Consider the following 19,243-nt stretch of genomic DNA (forward strand, 5'->3'; position numbering starts at 1 on the left):
GAGTTTCTGCACAGAAGGGCAGCATTGTCAGTTGAAAAGATACAGTTTCCTAGTGATTGTGGAATAAAGTATGTATTGATTGCTATTTATTTCAGGAAGGCAGGGGAAAGATCAGGAATATATATTTTGTTTTATTTTCTTGCTGTCGTCCCCAGGTGAAGCAATGAGTAAGGTGGGGTCAGGGTAATAATTTCATTGTTTTAGGGGCAAGGCCACTTGGCCTTTGGTGCAGTCCATTTTTTGAGGGCACAAAGGCCAAATGCCAGGGCAGCAATGCCATAAAATAAAACAATTTCATTTTAAATGCATAGTATAGCTATCAGCAAAATAAATAAAGAATTTTAGAATTCAGACACTGGTGTCTAAAATCCATTGACAGGAAAAAAGCTAAGGAGAAAATCGTGAAATCAGCTGGCACACAGCCAGGGCGGGCATCAATGCCACTGTGGCCACTGTGGCCTCCATGAAATTCCTGCCCTGGGTAATACTAAGACATTTTGGTTGTTATTGTACAGTAGTTGCTTTTTTCCCTTGTTTCTTTCTCTTTTCATTTTTTTTGTATTCAAAGAGAAGAAATAAAAACCACAGTTGAAGATGTGATTGGAATTAGTCAGTGTAGAGGGCCCTCCTCTAGAGACATTGTATGCCTCACAGTCTCAGTGAAGAGATGAATGGAACAGGGACAGAGATTCGGGAAAACATTTGAAATCCTGACCCCAGGATATTATTCGCTCCCTAAAGCCCCAGTGGTGGCCTATCGTGTATTTTAATGCTGCTTGTATGCTACTTGTAAACCGTACTGTTATCATTGTTGTTTTTTTTATCAGAAAAAAGTAAAGAAAACAAATAAGATACATTTTTGGTGCTTCTTACATTTCGGTGGGTGCTCCTAACATTTTGAGTTTGTTTGGAGTGGTGCTTTGTTTACCATCTCTCTAACCCTACTGTTTTCTCCACAGCTGCTGAAAAGGTCCCTCTTTTGAGGCTTGTTATCAGATTTCAAATTATTTTTTTTTGCCACTGATATCTCTTGTCTCAAAATGACGATTGCAGTGTTTGATGTACGTCCAACAACCTGTTTACTTAGCAATGTTTACAGTAAGTAAAAATGCATTCAATTCCCCACAATCCTTTTTATGCTGATCTCGTCCACCATGCCTCAGCTTCTTCCAGCCTGAGTCCTGATCTGTTTCTCTGTCTTCAACTATGGCCTGCCTAGTAGTTGGGGTGACCCTTTTCTTCTCCTGTCCTATCTCTGCTTTCCTCTCCCCCTCTCTGTTCCCTTGTTCTCAGACAATCTTCATCTTCCTCTCACTGCCTCCCCTCTGTATTCCTTGTCTATTGGCTTTACTGGCATTCTCAGTTAGTTTGGAAACGGGGTTGGCCAATACACAAGGAATGATGGGATTGCCCCTCATGGCAATTCAGCGTTTCTATCTGTTGCATGGGTTTTCTTTAGTAGGCATCATAGACATTGTGTATTACTGGGAGACTGTTGTATCTCTTACACCAACATGTCACAAATGGGGCATATAAAATGTGTGCCTCAAAGATTCAATAGCATTGTACACTACATTTAAAGACAATTACCGTGTGTAATTAGTAACTACACTTCCAGCTTAAGCGGTCAATTCTACCTGATGCCTGTAAAGAAATACCATCACCACACTGAAGACGCTAAGGAAAACTAACCTTTAGTGTCTCAGTTGGGATCGTAAATTCTCCCCAAATTATTTTCCTCATGTTAGTTTGTTCCTCAACCGTGGGTTAACTAAGAGGTTTCAGACTTTTCCCCATCTCTCATACAAATAGAGGGACCATCCATTCTCTCTCCCCTCTCCGCCACACAGTAAAATCCTGAGCGCTACAGATGGAACCAAACGGACCTACCTGTAGGGTGTGTTCGGTTGCATTTGCACGCCGTCAGAGTTAAATGACCAGGATTTTACTGGTTGCAGGCACATGGCCTCACAACGGTACAGTCTGTGCTCGTCCTCTCTGACCCCGGCCTCTTGCATGCCCCGGTATCCTCCCTCTCTCTCTGTAGGGAAAAAGAGAGAGATGTATGAGCACCCTGTCTTCTGCTTGGCGTCTCAAGTCATGGATTTAACCATTCGTGAGTACCTTCCTCACCCCACCCCACGCCATCCCGCCCTCTCGCTCCAATGGCCTTTTTTTCTTAGAACTTTCTGCACGATTTGCACTAGAAGCTACCTCATATTTTCCTGTTGCTTACTCTCACCCATGTCTCTTTGTCTTTTGTGTCTTTTCTTCGTTCTTGGAGTCCTTTGGTCTATTTGAATCTGTTGCTTCTGTCTGCGTAAACACTTCCTGGTAAACCGATTGGTTTGATCTATGGGGGAAAAAATGTCCATGTCCTTGTATCTGTCATTTTCTTTTGTGTCCTGCCCTTACAGAAAACAAAAACATATATATATACAGTACAGTATTTCATATGTTTCTAAGTAAAAAATGAAATGTACCCATGTATAATATATAAGTTTTGCTGTGTGGGCATGGCCTCTCTCTGTCTGTCTGTGATTTGAATGCATTTTTACTTTGCTTTTGTGTAAACCCGTTCACTGTTTAAGATCATGGTACATGGTAGAGAGGCACCTCAGCAGTAAAAGGATATCCACACCCTGACTCCAAAAGACATTGTATTGTCTTCTGCAGATGTTTAGCATGAAAAGAAAATCAGGTCTAGTATGGTTTGGCTGAGATGTAGTGACAAAGAGATACTGTATGGGAGCAGCGTGTGGAAACATGTTGTGTCTCTGTGCTGTAAGGGAACTTCAGAAGATTAACTTGTTGAAACTATTTTGACAGCTTTTGCTATGTTTTTTATTTATTTTATACATAAATAAAGAAGATATTTTGTATTACAATCTTGGAGATATTTGACCAAGCATTTCTGGATACATGCTGAGTGACCTGCCTTTAAAGGGTCTCAGCTACCTTCATTTCTTCTCTTCCCTCCTACACGCTGTTGAATTTATTTGTCTTCTTTTATCTTCTTCTCCATTTCTTCTTGAAACCTTTTTTCCGGTCCTCCCCTCTCTCCATCCATGAAATGATTTTGCCCGCTCTGGCGCTCTCTCTCTGTCTCTCTCTCTCTCAGAGGAAAAAAATCAGAAAAAACTTAAGGATCCAGGTGATGTGCTGTTCACATAGTCTCTTGTATTTATGTAACCCATCCCCGACTAGAACATCCCTGAACTTAGCTAAAACCCTAGCATGACCTCTCGCAACCTTCCTGATTCATTTCCTGACAGAACTCAATGTTACTGGAAGTTCAGGAACATTGTGACAGCGTTACGCTTCCCACCCACCATATTGTTTTCCCCTCTATGGCTAGGGAATGGCTGGGGAGGACTCAGCCTGTGATTGGCTTAGACGGGGGGGGCGCTTGTTTTGCTTCACGTGGTAAACAATTCTGTCCACAACGGCTTTTCAACTCAGACTGTGCACTCAGACGGCGCACACATTGGCGCACGTGGCCAAATGCTGCTATCCATGGGCATTTTATAATAGCGGCCTCCTTGGGCCTCAAGCCTGCCTTGTTGAGGTGTTAAAAACAAGCAATCCTCTTCCCCAACTATAGTGGGGAAAACAATATGGCTTCCTACCTACCCTGCAGTTTCCTAGCACTGACACTGGACCAACCCTCATAGTTCTCCCATCAGTTTAACAATGGCCTATTGCTGCAGCAAGAGACCATTGTTAAACTGCTATTTTCATAGCTAAATGAAAATATTCAGCTCAACCAGTTAATGTGCTGTCAGCATAATCACAATGATGCAGTGCATATAAACCTGTATCAAAATTCACCACCTCCCCTGTTTCTGTCTGATACAGAATAAATATATATATATACAGTATATATATATTTTAAATGTGTGTGTATATATACCGTATATACATACACACAGTCAGTCTGTATACTCAGTCTGTATACTGTGTGTGTGTGTGTGTGTGTGTGTGTGTGTGTGTGTGTGTGTGTGTGTGTGTGTGTGTGTGTGTGTGTGTGTGTGTGTGTGTGTGTGTGTGTGTGTGTGTGTGTGTATATGTATATGTGTGTGTGTGTATATATATATATATACACACACACACACACACACACACACACACACACACACACACACACACACACACACACACACACACACACACACACACACACACACACACACACACACACATACATAGGCCTACGTACACACACACACACACACACACACACACACACACACACACACACACACACACACACGCACGTGCGCATTGGAGCACATCTACTTTGCACTTTTCATAAGACGGAATATAATTTTGCCAGAGTGATACAGAGTGAGTGCAGTGCTTTATTGTAGTGGTTCTCAATGTGGGGTCTTGGGACCCCCAGGGGTCCTTAAAAATATTGAGAATCACTAATTTATTGCAACCCTCCTCTCCAGGAGGTTAATTTGACCTGAAAAACACTTTCCTTGTGTGTTACAAATTGTGTTAGAAATGTCACCTGAAAAGTAAGAGGAATCTCGGATGTATTCCTGTACCTACTAGTACTGATATCATTCTAGCTTTGACACATTTTGATGATGAGTCTGAAGTTGAGGATAAAGCACAAGTTATACTTTGTCACACCCCGAAAATTGCCGATCTGCTATTTTCGGCTCACGACATAGGGTATAAATTAAGCTTCACACTGATCGCTATCAGCTCTTTACTGCAGACAGCTACTGTATGCTCTTTCTTTTCACTTTGAAATGAAAGATGGTGGATATATACGTAAGGCTGGTAAGTCTTTCTTGATTAAATCAGTTGAAAATGTACTTTACAAGTCCTGCACCTGTAAAAACAGAAACACCTTGAAGATGCAGCAACGGGAATGTTCTAAGCACTTTGTCAAATAGCATAACATAATGACAAAGGCACAAACCATATAACTTTCTTTGACGTTACTATGTTACAAGGATTTGTATTTGTATTCAAGCTATTTAATTTCTATTAATGTAGTCCAGTAGAGCAATTAATTTGCCTAACTATTCATTCCACACCATACAGTATACACTTGCCATATTGAACTTGCATTACACTTGTCATTTCCCATGGAAATCTTTTTGGGGAGCGCTCGGTTGGTTCGTGCAACATCTTGCATTTGTGCAAGGTTTTAGAACAAACGCATGACTTTTTAAAGCACTCCCTCCGTGTGTCACCTCACCTGCTCCCTCTGCACGCCTCAGCCAATCACAGCGATTGGGGGTGGGACACTTCCTTTGGAATAGCGTACACGAATAATACACGCATTATACTTGGGTGGTTTACTACCCCTAAGAGTGAAGGGGCCAGTATGTGAATAGGGTACTCTGTCAGTGGGCGTGCTTCATGGAGCTGTGGCTCTGAAGTCAGCCAATGCATCTCCTAAGAATCAGGGTTTGATTTGCTGCGGGGGGATCCATGTCTCTGCTTTTGATATGTTTTATCTCTGCTTCTGGCTGGCTGAATACAATGCAAACACGCATTTCCTTTTGGGATTACATTTTTGTTTGATACAGTATTTATGTTTGATACATCACAATTTAAGAATTTAATTAAAAAAACACCTTACTGTCCCTAGTTGAGGCAAATTTGTCAAAATGTATCAAAATATATATATATTTTTAAATTCAAGAATAACGAAAACAGCAGATCTACAAGCTCACAATGCATTGTGACACATTGAGAGCATGCAGATCTGCTATTTTTGTCATACAAAGATGTATATAGGGGGTTAAGAAAATGTCCCCCCCATCCGTTTACATTTTTTTAATTGTAATTACATTTTTAAATCAAACCCTGATGACAACTATGCATGTGTGTATGTGTGTGGGTGCCTGGGTAGGTACTGTATGCATTATAGTGTAGAAAGGACACTACAAGAAATGCTGTTGTGTTTTTAAGTTTTGAATGTACATCAGTGTAGTATGATGGTGTTGACTTCATAGTAAGGAAAGAAAACACTGAACCAATGTTCAGTTGCTCCCTCGCACTTATTTTATTCACACGACCATGTGTGAACACACACACACACACACACACACACACACACACACACACACACACACACACACACACACACTCAATAAATTGAACACACTTGAAGTGATTTAACATTCATTATGCTGTTTCATTTACAGCAGGAGTTTTCAAAGTGAGGCCTGTGGCAGCCCGCAAAAACAATTTGTGCGGTTATGTGATGATTAATGTGGTAATAAAATGTCAGTGCATTTCTCCAAAACAATAGTAATCTACTGGAAATGGAACACAAGGCTTCTCATTGTTTCTCATGGGAAATGTACTTAGTTAAACATATTCTACCAACAGTACAGTCCAGCAACATAATTTACATGACCATTTGCCAAATCATAGTGAATTACATAATAATCAAGTTCTTTGTGGGCAGCTGCCACAAAATAATGCTTAAGTGACTGACATTGTTCAAGAATGTGCTAAATTCTGATACAAGTTTGTCAAACTCCCCAAAACTTTGAGAACCCCTGATTTGCAGTATAGTCACAGATAGCATCATTCTATAAGTGAAGCCCCGTGTTTATTTCTTATCAGCGCAATCAAAATGCAATCTCGCTTCCTACATTGAGCAGGTTGAAATGTGATTGAGCCTGTCTTGATTGCAGCGGTTGCATCTGACTCCGACCGAAGGTAGTTTTTAAATGGCACCCTCATTGGACTGTGACAGTCAAATTGCAATGCAACAGTTAAGGTGTGGATGTGGCTAGCCGGTAGATGAATAATAGGCAGAACTGTGCAACATAATCATCACATTACTGCATGATGAATGTGGAACTTGCCCGTTTGTTTTTGTCTCTTTTAATTTGTATCATAACGTCCATTATTTGTTCTTTGGATGGACTCATTACTGCACTGTGAAGCATTGGTAGAGTGACAGGCGGGACTTTCTACAGACTTTATACCTTTTGCTATTTCCAGTGTTTTCAATGTGTATAGAAAATGTTAAGGTTGAAACCACTCCCATTTAAAAATATATTTCAAATTATATTGTCATAATATAACAACTTCATACATTATATGCTTTTACTGTTTTAAGTTGAGATTGATTCTAATATCTAAGACTGTAGACCAAACTAAGGACCTTTTTAGAGACTAAATCTAAATCCAATATCTAATCAGTTAAATTTAGCATTGATGGGGTGAGTTTGTGAATATGCATGTTTCTGAACTCTTGGACAGTCTTGTACAGTGTCAATACTTCAATCTAACCCTTGATTTATACTTACTTGCGCACCACCAGTGTGCAACTAAGTATAAATCAAGCTTTACATGTCTCACTCCAAGAAAACCCAACAAGTCCTATCAGCTGTTAAGTTGTCTCTAACGTTATTTAATTGCATGCAAAAAAGAGGTTTATAACACACTCACTATGCTCCACTTGGAGGTAAGTGTCAGATATTTGGAAAATTAAAGGTGTAGTTGGAACATAGCGTGTGGGTGCTGTCTTTTTTTGCAAGTTTCCTGTCAACCCAGCACCTGAATATGCTGTGCATATGACTAACCGTTAATGTTCATTACATTGCATGCATACAGTAGCCATTATATAGGATAAGGTATTTTTTGAGACAAAATTAAATAAATGTGAAGAAACTTTAGTGACTTTAAGGCTGCCTGCTCTGACCTTTGAACTTTTTGCTCCAGAGAATGTAGGGCGGTTAGTCACCCCTGCCAAAAAACTGGAGGACACAATTCGACTGGCGGAGCTGGTGATTGAGGTGCTTCAACAGAATGAAGAACACCATGCAGAGGTCAGTGGCGGTGTACCACATGTACACTCTTGCGCACACACACACACACACACACACACACACACACACACACACACACACACACACACACACACACACACACATGCACACACACACACGTGCACACGCATACACACATGCGCACCCACACACACAAGCATGAGCGCGCGTGCACACACACACACACACACACACACACACACACACACACACACACATTCTAATTGACATATACTTTATTGCACGCAAAAATAGCTGATCTGCTATTTTTGCATTTTTTTTTTAAATAGAAAACTTTGCCCAAATTAGGAACGCCAGGTGGAAAGTGGTTAACAACTCTGAAGAATCTATCTTTGCCTCTTTATTAAACTAAACATTATTAAATATTAAACAGGCTTCAAGTCCAAGCAGTGGAAATCACTCGGTACAGTATCGATCTTCAATTCTACTGTGTATCTCATAAGTGCATGTTGGCCTGTGATAGTACAGGCCCTTGTGTTAGAGAGAGGCTTCACGTGTCCATGGGTCACAAAGTAGAAACCTCTTGGACACAGTGAACCGTCGCTCAGCACTTGGCATGATGTAAGAATTATGAATCAATCAATAAAATCAAATATATAGCGGTACTATGGGGTGATGATTTATTGATTGAAAAGTTTTTTTTTATGAGGGGAATGCCCTCTGTAGAGGCTCCATTCAATGTGTTCATCTGACTGTCCAGTAGACCAAGTAGGTCAAGTTGCTTTGACCTAGCTATTAGCTTAAAGTCCCACTGTGTAACATCCATCTCAGTCGTCTTCTTTGGTTACACCTCTGATAGCTCTGTTGTGTATTATAACTGTGATTCCCAGATATATACACTATATACTGTACATAAATAAATACATTTATTAGGGGGCAGAGACTCCCAATTAAAATGAGTATTTATTTATAGAACAAAAACAACAAAAAACACATTTATGTGGAATGTGTCTTTGTGAAAAATATACCAGTGAAATATATTTAAAAAAAAACTTGTGTTTGTTTAATTAAAAAAAGTGACACAGTATGACTTTAACAGATACATAATCAGACTTGCGGCTTCGCCTGTTTTAGAGCTATCATGAACAATCCAAAGAGGATAAAATTACCTAATTGGGGGAGTTTTTTTCGCCCCTGAATGGGTGTTTTGAGGATCCCTGCACACTCACTTCCCAGCAGGAAGAAAAGTCCCTCTCCTCCCACCAGCTTGAGTCAGTCCTCTGTCATAAAGGGCTTCCCTTGTACAGTATGTCATATCCTCACAGTTGCTCGTTCTGGTGGCGACTATACAGGCTCTGCCACCATACGCATGACAAGTCATAGCAGAGTGAAGGGTGCTGTTCTAAGTCAAAGCTCCAGCCCACTTCCTTCCTGCTTTGACACAAACCATGACTCTCTCTTTCTGACAGAAATACCTCCAATTAGTGAGGCGTTAGCAGTGTAGGAACAAGATGCATGGACATCTTCTGTTTGCACAGACCCTTCACTGATGAAAGAAAATGTCACAGTTTATGTATTAAGTATTTTATGCATTTTAAGTCATTATTTGTGCTCAAAATATTATTCTCTTCACAGTCCTCATCACATTATCTGTCAAATGCTAATGTTCAGTGTTTGATCAAAGCAAATTGACATAATTCCTCTGCTTTTTAACTATTTGTTTGTTTCACGGGGGATTATTTGAAAAGGGCAAAGAGGTACGTGATTGTTTTAACTGATATTGGTTGGTCATAATGTCCTGCCTTCCTTCCCTTAAAGTCCTGACCTGTGCATGTCATTAATGAGGTCATGAGACTTTATCATGAATCTTAATGCTCCTTTCAGTGTGTGATCATACTGCCGGTCAAGTGCTTGTAACAACATTTGTTAGCTTGAGCTAGCAATAGTGTTGCCCTTACTGAACATGGCAAGCACTTGGGCAGTGTCTGTGTGTATTGGACCCAAATCTATCCCAACTCTATTCACCTTATTCGCCAATGCAAAGAAGGACTTGACACTGTGATGTTTTTTGTGAAATCACTTCACACATTTTATCATGCAACACTCAATTATAATTGAGCTACCCTGTCTTATGGTTGTTCTATCAAACATACACACTTTTGTGAAATAGCCAGTAGCATGTGCTGTTAGAGGCTGCCATAATAACTAATAAATGCTAAAATTATAAAGCAATACTATTTTGAACATCAATCTCAGCTGCATTGCTGCACAGGTCCGCACGGGTTAAATGGGAAGTGGCTTTACAAAGACATTTTTGTTGCAAACTGGGCAAACTGGATGGGGCTGAATAAGGTCAATACTGAACCCATTACACATTAATTCCCTAACCTTACTATCCATGTCAAACCATCTAAACTGGCCTCTGGCCTATCTGTTGATCAATGTATGATGTCTGAGTCTATGATTCCGAGTCTAGTAATACTTAGGGCAGTTGATGTGGAATGAAAGGTCCAATTCACCTCCCCAAACAAACCTGTTCCTCTCCATTGGATCAGCCAAGACACGCAATGGAGAACATTACTCTGGCATGCGTCATCATCTTATGATCACCTAGAAAGGGATCACACCCTTTACATTTCAATGAAATGCATCCTGGAGGCCCTCAAATGAGGTGAGCACGTAGTGAGCACGTAGACCCAGCCTACTCAGCATTAGACACCAAACTCCCGATTTGAAAACGAGTGGAACTTGAATCCGAGACATAGTCTTGGTTCCAGCATCATTGTGCTGGAACTGAATTGAGTTGCAATGGACACAGTGCTGACGCTGGTTAACGCTCATGCTACCTGCCCACTTTTACATACTGGCCAACCAATGACAAGAGCTCCTGTGACACACACCTCAGTGCATGTCCCCCTACCTCCCAATGGATACATTCACATCACGGTGTAGATGCGATGCGATGTGAATAACTCAACTCAATGGATCCTCTGCACTTCATCTCTGGAGGTTATGCTGAGAGCAGAGGCGCATGGGAAGCTGAGGTTGTTTATTCGCCTTTATTTTTTGGATGACGTGCATGAGAGCTAACCCCTAACAGTCACTCCACTGCATCTATTCTACAGGGAGACTTTGCACTGGCGCCCGCAGCCTCTTATATGATTGACTCGGTGAAGGAGTTGCGGGTGTGTGTTTAAGTAGCTCCCCGCCACGGTTGTCAAGTAGCGACTGCTGCTTCCTCTGTGGGCCAACAGGAAAAAAAGGGAAAAAAACATGTGAATCTCTGTGCCAGAGCAGCGCATTTTCCCGCTCCAAGCTGTGAAGTGTCCCTGCCGGAGTTCGCCCAGTGAAAGCTCTGAGGCAACAGCTTGAGTTCTTATTGTGCAAAGCAAGAGAACCAGAGCCTTGCTTTAGATCAGTGGAGTTGCCTTCCTTCCCCCTTCTCCTGACCTTTTACTGAACGAGAGTCAAACTGTTAACCATTGGTGCTTTGAAAGGTCTGTGCTCATCAGGTGAATTCAAACGTACACTTTCTTCATCTAACTCTACTCTATTTTCTCCTGCCACTCTTGGGCCTTTTCTCTTTTCCACTTCTACTTCTATTCTCTCTCTCTCTTTCTCTCTCTCTCTCTCTCTCTTGTTTTTTTCGGTCTCACTGTCTCGTCCTTCCTCTCGTCCTCCCTCTATTTGTCTCTCTTTGTCTCCCCCTCCTTCCCTGTCTCCTTCTCCAGGCCTTCGCATGGTGGTCCGACCTGATGGTGGAGCATGCAGAAACCTTCTTGTCCCTCTACTCGGTGGATATGGATGCCGCTCTCGAGGTTCAGCCGCCCGACAGCTGGGACAGCTTCCCCCTCTTCCAGCTGCTCAACGACTTCCTGAGGACTGACTGTGAGTGAAGAGTGACGTACCCCGGTGCCATCCATCCTGACACACACACACACACACACACACACACACACACACACACACACACACACACACACACACACACACACACACACGCTATGCCATATTAAGCTCTAATTAATCTTGAATAGAAAAGTATGTAAAACCTCAAAACTATACTATATGCAGCAGATGTCCAGTGTTTTTGCTTCATCCCCAAAGCCTTCGCACATTTGTACTGTGTCTGTGTTAAAAGATGCCATGAGCGATTCACAAAACACAATGAAGCAGGTTTCGCTGTGGTTACCGCAGGCATCTCTCTAATGAACCGCGTGGCTGCCTTAGGAGAGCTTAGTCCTGTAAAGGGATCCACTTCACTGTCGTCAACATAGACTGACGCAGGGCGCTAATTGTCCCTAGGGAATGCTTCCCTTTTTTAACTTGTCATCTGGGAGTCAAGGAGAAGACAGAGTGCTGTCCTCTCATTCACCAGCTGAACACGGTGGATGACAAATAGCTTGTTACGTTTGCTAGTTAGAGCCATTGCAAATTGGCCGCTGTTCGATTCTCTGCTACAGCCATCTGTGGGGGATAAAAGCTGCAGATTAAGTGCATAGCAGTGGACATAGCTACAACAGCTCATAGTAAAGTCGATAAAATAAGAGTGTGGCATTTTTAGCACGTAACCAATCATATTAACGTAGGAAATGTTCATTTTAATTTTTAACATAATAAATGTAATAGGATGCAATTTTTCTTCACTGTCCTGTCATAGTGAATAAGATTGTAGCTAATTATAGTTATACTATATATATAATTATAATTATATATATAGTATAGGTCCTTTTACATAATTGCCCCCTATCAAACTGTTTGTATTAATCAAAACTAGTACAGTCATGTCTGAAAGACTCATTAACACACCAAACTGCACCTCAATGAGCAAGCGGACATCAAACCATGCAAAGAACACAATCAACACAATTCCCTTCACCGCGCAAAGTCTTACACTTAAACCCTACAGTATATACTTACGTATAGTTGACCAAGTTCCCCAGGGGTCGTACACTTGGTCCGCTCATTTTTTCCCTCTACACCAAATTTCTTTGACGAAAATAGCTGATGTACAAGCTCAGTCACGACACGTTGTGAGCTTGTAGATCTGCTATTTCTGCCGAAAGTTCTCCCCCAGAATAGGGACTCTAGGGTTCCTGTGGTTAAACCCATATCACGAGGGCATGTTCTCGCAGAAGGTCATCTATTCTGTCTCCACATAGCGCTTTACTTATGTGGCAGTAAATAGCCTTGGCTCTAGACAGGCGACAAAGTGGGACATCATTGGAGGAGCTAATGAGGACCACGGCAGTCTCTGCCTGGTAGTGCGGCGAGCCCTGCGTCCATACTGCCGGACACACACATCCAAGTGGACAGCAGCCACTCAAGTGGCTAATTGAGGATGTTGGCAATCAAGGGCCACAACAAACATAGCACCTACTGTGTATCATTGACCTTGACTCCTATGCCAGAGAGAGAGAGAGAGAGAGAGAGAAAGAGGGAGAGAATGCTCAAAGGGAGAAAAAGAGAAAAGCAGACACACATGGCGTGGAGCCGTGAGGCATCACATTAGCACACACTGGCGTCCATTTTATCTCCTGTGGTCTTGTCAGTGTTGCCTTTTTACCAGTTGGGACTCAAGCCACACAGATTAGACCATGACTACTGGCATTCAGAAACACTCCAAGATAATAGCTTTTATTATCAGAAATATACAGGAGATAAGATATACTGTGTGTGTGTGTGTGTGTGTGTGTGTGTGTGTGTGTGTGTGTGTGTGTGTGTGTGTGTGTGTGTGTGTGTGTGTGTGTGTGTGTGTGTGTGTGTCTATATATATATATATATATATATATATATATATATATATATATATATATATATATATGGAGTCCTCCATTGCTCAGTCCTCCATTGCTTCCAATTAGACCGCTAACTTCATTTATTAACATTGAGGTCATTTTGTGTTTTGCTGTCATTTCTGCTCTTAGACAATCTGTGCAATGGGAAGTTCCATAAACACCTACAGGATCTTTATGCTCCCTTGGTGGTGCGCTATGTGGACCTGATGGAGTCCTCCATTGCTCAGTCCATTCACAGGGGCTTTGAAAGGGAATCCTGGGAGCCTGTCAAGTGAGTGCACATTATTTTATGTCTTCTTAATTTCAACTCCCTCTCAAGTACAAAGTCAAATCTTACACAATGATATATTAATTTATTCATTCCAGATTTATTTATTCTCTAAATTACACTGAGTAATTAAACTCATTTCAGTGTCATCGAGTAATACAATGCATTTGACAACATACGTTATGTTGAAATGAATTACAATTTAGGTATTGGGAGTGATAAAAGGCAAACATGTAGAAATACATTTTAATAATCAGGCAAAATTGTCTAATAGGACTGCATGATGTTCAGAGTTAATAATTTAATAATTTATCAGCATACCTGAAAAGGACCACATCCTGTTTAACCAAGAATTGCATGTTTTTACTTGCTGATATCAGCCTACATGTGATAAGTGTGTGAGGCTCTTTGTATACAGCTCGTTCTCCTGCAAAGACAGTGATGGACACATGTTCAGCTATTGGCCCCCAGACATGTTCATCACAGTCATTTTCCTGCAGTTAAAGATTTGTCAGAACATTCAAATGTTCAATTTTCACATCTGAGTTGATCTATTCATTTAATTTAATTAATCTTAATTCGGCTGAGATTACAAATTCCGTTAACTAATATTTTCTCCATCATGCGATTGATGGCTCTTTTCAACTACAAGAACTGAGCGAAATGTGCCGTGCCATCTAATGTATGTCACAGGTTCTGGATTTGTTTCCATACGCTATGGCTCAGTTTCAGATAAGGGTTCTCAGGACCTAATTTGGGCCCTGCTCAGTAGGTAGTACTAACTAGGAACCTACAAGCTACAAGCTACATCGCGTCGTAAACAAACAAAACAAAAATCACAGAACTTCTCAGGTTCTTGAAAGGTCCAAGTTACAGAAGGTTCTGGGTTACCCTTCGTAGTCAAAAAGAGCAATTTGTTTTGTTCGACGGGGCCTCTGGCCACATTGCTTCTTCTTCCAATCCATTTGTGTTACTTTTGTCATAGACTCACTTTCTTCCACTTTCTGTTTCCTCTCCACAGGAGTATAACAAGTAATCTGCAAAATGTCAACCTCCAAATGCCCAAAGTACCAAATCTAGCAGTGCCAAGTGTTAACCTTCCACAAATGCCCAGCTTTTCTGCGCCCAACTGGATGTCTGCTATTTATGACTCAGAGTGTGTATTTGCCTTGCAGAGCCTGAGACATGCGCACATGTCCTTGGCATGAACATGGTACCTACGGTGATCCTAAAGTAACACCCTGGCCACCAGAGTAGGCCTACTCCTTTGAGAGATTTTGTCAATTTTTTAGTCTTTATTGCAGTGGCAGAGGAAGGAGAGCGTATTAAGTGTGGATGACTGTGCACTTTAAAGACATGTCTGGACGCATATTTGAATACTGCACGGTGTGAATATGTTGTACAAGCAAGGTGCCCTTGAAATTATGATTTCTAATTATTGGTTATTGCATGATTATTACATTTGCTTTTTGTAAGGGATGATAGGTGCCAGGCAAAAAAATATGCATGCATACACTCATTGTTGTGATGCAAAGTATTGAGAGCATTTACAGTTGATGTGCTATTACTACTTAACCACTTGAACCTGTGCACCCCGTCTTTCTTTCCCTATTCTGGGCATATCAAAATTATGCCAACATTCAGCATTTGGGGTAGGGGGAGAAAATGAGGGGGCCAATGATAAACCCCTGGAGACCCCGGTCAACAAAGTTTGAGTGGTTAATTATTATTACTACTGTATTGCATTTTATTTACAAAACTATTCCTGCCTAAATACTCTATACTCTATTCTGCCACTTTGTAAAATGCATCTAGTTAATATGAATGGTAGTTTGTTCTATTTGTGTAAGCAAGCATAGGTTGTAGAGGAGTGCAAAAGTCATAATCAAGCTACTGTATGTTTAGGCATGGTAATTGAACGCACCCTGGTCACACCTCTTGATTCACTTGACACATTATACATGCCACGTTCCAAACTTAAGTGAAACATTGTCTGCACTAACAACAGGGTAAAAAGGCGTCAAAAAAACGTACCTTCCCTGAGTGTCACCCTGTTGTGACAGCTCAGGATTCCAACTCCCTTGCCTGGGACCTTGTGTTTAAGCAGCCAATGGTATCTACTCTCACGTTTGTCAGGGTAAAACATGATGAGAGCTGCAATTCCACCGTCACATTCCACTTTGTAATTAATTCAGTTCCCCATCAAAGAGAGGATGCCATCAGCAATGTTTAGACCTGTTTAATTTGGAACTACTCCCCAGCTCAGGTGATCTGTTCGTGAGCCAAACTCGCTCAAAGCAAATGCAGTGCTTGGGGCACTAAAGGAATGTGACATTATTGGAGAGCATGTCCTGTAGATCTGTCACTCTTCTGTTAATATCCGCGGGCTTTCCTTCCTGTGCACCAACCTGAAACCATGTTCATGCCAACGTGACAGCATGGGGCGTGTGGATAGAGTATAGGTAGGCAGTTTGAAAAAAATGGAGGACCTGTGACAGCAATCCATTTTTCTCTTTCTGCACGTGTTTGAGTGGAAAGTTGTAAATTCATAATTCATATTTAGAAAATCACAAATACAAACCGAAGAAATTATAAAAACTCAGTCCAAAATAAAAACAATTTATGTGAATTTACAGAGTTTATATTGACTTAGTAACAATCTGACACCTCAAATCCACATTTTCTCATATTGACAATAGGCCTATGTTATGAATTTGTATCTTTCCATGCATCCTCCATACCGTGCCCCCCCCCCCCCCCCCCCCCCAATTATTCACTAGGCTGTGAAGGGGCAGATTGGTACTGGGGTTTGGTGATTCTGGCATGGAGGGAGTCTGTTGGCCTGACATCCCCTGGGCCAGTGACTCAACCTTTTTAATTTCAAGGACTGTCAGTGTGATATGCATTATGCCACAGAACCCCCATTTGATAGGATTTCTCTCTCTCTCTGAGACCTTGGTCTCTCAAGCCAGGCAACTCTTGCACAATCTTTGAACGCTACTGGGAATCACTAATTCTCAGCACTTCCGATGTCCAGACTGTTAGGCAGAAGCATTTGGAAATTGTGTGAGTCTGCCTACTGCCTAAGAGACTACTGAGACCCCAATCTACACTGTAAAATCCTCAGTGTTCATTTACTGTAACTCAGAAAATACATAAATGTGTAAAGTCTCAGAGTTACAGACCTGTAAGGGTCCATTTGGTTCCTAACTATCAACTACATTTAGCTGGGAACCACTCAAGGACCCCTGAGGCTCCAAGTCCGCACATTGAGAACCAGTGCCCTGGACTGTGGCTGTAGAAGTTGGGGATAATGGTAACTTCTATTGGGGGGTGTGTGACTTGATAAGTCAATGGGGAACGGGGTACAAACTACTTCAAGTAATCCCAGCAACGCTGGCCCCCACACAGCATTAACCCAATTTAAGCCTCTTCCACGGTTCACAATGACAGTTCATTGAGATGAAATTAGATTAACCATCTGTCCGTCGTTCCTTCTCTATCCGTCCCTTCTTCTTCCCTTCTAATTTTTTTTTAACTAAGACATACTTTAAGCACACTTCCTGTGTCACAAAATGAGTTTAATCTCTTAGTTTGTTTGCTGCTTGAATGCCCAATTATTATTTCTATACATACATTATCTCTGTATCCAATTTCACACTCACACGCACGCGTGCACACACGTACGCATAGACATGTCATTACTGACTGGCAGTAAAACAATATCTGAGTCCCATGTTAAAGTGTGTCGATATAGAGCTTGCATGGGCTTGTGCTTGCTTATTTACCTTGGACTGACTGCCATAATCCATATGCCAAATTTCAAAACCATAACACATGTCAATGAAGGCTGTAAATCATTTAGAACAGTTGTTCTCAAAGTGGGGTCCAGGGACCATCAGGATTCCTTGAGGTACAGGTCTGGAACTCAGAAAATAGCAAATACTAACAATCCCTAATATTCAATCCTCAGACCTATCATTCCTCATTGTCTCTTTTCCAACCCTGATTTCTTCCTTGTTTGGGACTCTTCTTATGTGAAACTGACATTGAACTCTGGCCCCTCCAGTAACGGCTCGGGGACATCAGAGGACCTGTTTTGGAAGCTGGACGCTCTCCAAACCTTCATCAGAGATCTCCACTGGCCCGAGGAGGAGTTTGGCAAACACCTGGAGACCCGACTCAAACTGATGTCCAGTGACATGATAGAGTCCTGTGTCAAACGGTAAGATACTATAATGATACTAACACTGGGGGTTTTAACTGGAGGTTTTAAATAGTTAAAATGAATGAAAGCCAGTATCACTCAAACACCAAATATTAGATAAATATGGGAACCAAAAGGGAATAAAATACAAAAAATACAACAATTAGACATTGTAAAGTGTAAACTCTTTTCTCCAACTGAGCCATCGCAACATCCTACTGATAATACTAGAGCATGAAGCCATTTGACTGATTTGAAAACATCACCTTTACCTGACATACGTCCTCCTTGTGCCTTCCTATCTTCTGGTCTGCAGCACGCGGCTGGCATTTGAGGCCAAGCTTCAGAAGAGTAGCCGGGCGACTGACTTCCGCGTGCCGCAGTCAATATGTACCATGTTCAACGTCATGGTGGACGCCAAGGCTCAGTCTGCCAAGCTCTGTGCCATGGAACTGGGTCAGGAGGTACGACACATCTTTCCACACCATGTCTGTCTGGCTTTGACCAGCGACATGCTGGTTAAGACACTTCCTCCACAATGACACATTGCACTGCCACACAGTCAAATCCCGCTGTTAATTTGAGTCTGAAGAATGTACCATTTTTTTTATTTGATTTTATAGTATAACATATTTGATTTATGGTATATTTTGAAGACACTGACACAGATAGGTCAAAGTAAATGTTAAATACTGTATTTTCTCATATTATTTCCTGAGGAGTTCTTCTGATAATGATATCCATTCGATTAGCAGCTTTCTGTCATTTTCTTTTTTTCTTTCTTTCATTCATCTTGTTTCCTCTTTGGTCTCTTCTCTCAGTATTTCAATGCCTATATATCATTATCATGTCTCCTCTATATCTTTTATCTTTTTGTTCCTTCGTTTTTTTTTTTACTGTCTCGTGAAAGTTTGTTAGAGACTGGGTAAGTGTGGCTAACAATTCTATTGAAATCTCGCCCTCTGTCCCATATGTATAATTAGTCTGCATTTATTCCTCCCCTGCTCCCTGAACTTGAATTGTTTGGATTTCATTAGCATATGTGTAGATTAGTTTGAATATACATGGAGTAGAAGTGTGAGTTCACATATTCGCTGTCTTGAGATTGATACCAATTACCCAAGTTTAATTAATTAGTCCTTAGTCCTCCTTCGCTTTGCTGTTGGTGCTACATGCCTGAGTGAAACAAATGGAA

The 19,243-nt window shown here is 41.3% G+C and overlaps 1 protein-coding gene across 1 annotated transcript in view; it reads left to right on the top strand.

The window, feature by feature from the left end:
• Positions 1 to 19,243, top strand: part of cadpsa (Ca2+-dependent activator protein for secretion a) — a gene marked incomplete at both ends in the record, with an annotated part of 121,414 nt that overhangs the window by 80,448 nt on the left and 21,723 nt on the right. Inside the window, 8 exons of the mRNA XM_084061778.1 lie at positions 2,048 to 2,116; positions 7,708 to 7,835; positions 11,507 to 11,663; positions 13,703 to 13,844; positions 14,863 to 14,997; positions 17,911 to 18,066; positions 18,365 to 18,512; positions 18,959 to 18,973. Coding sequence (XP_083917904.1) covers positions 2,048 to 2,116; positions 7,708 to 7,835; positions 11,507 to 11,663; positions 13,703 to 13,844; positions 14,863 to 14,997; positions 17,911 to 18,066; positions 18,365 to 18,512; positions 18,959 to 18,973 — 950 coding nt within the window. The remainder of the gene's footprint in view (positions 1 to 2,047; positions 2,117 to 7,707; positions 7,836 to 11,506; positions 11,664 to 13,702; positions 13,845 to 14,862; positions 14,998 to 17,910; positions 18,067 to 18,364; positions 18,513 to 18,958; positions 18,974 to 19,243) is intronic.

The sequence above is a fragment of the Gymnoscopelus microlampas genome, assembly GCF_963454915.1.
Source record: "Gymnoscopelus microlampas genome assembly, chromosome: 7".
NCBI classification, from domain to species: Eukaryota; Metazoa; Chordata; class Actinopteri; order Myctophiformes; family Myctophidae; genus Gymnoscopelus; species Gymnoscopelus microlampas.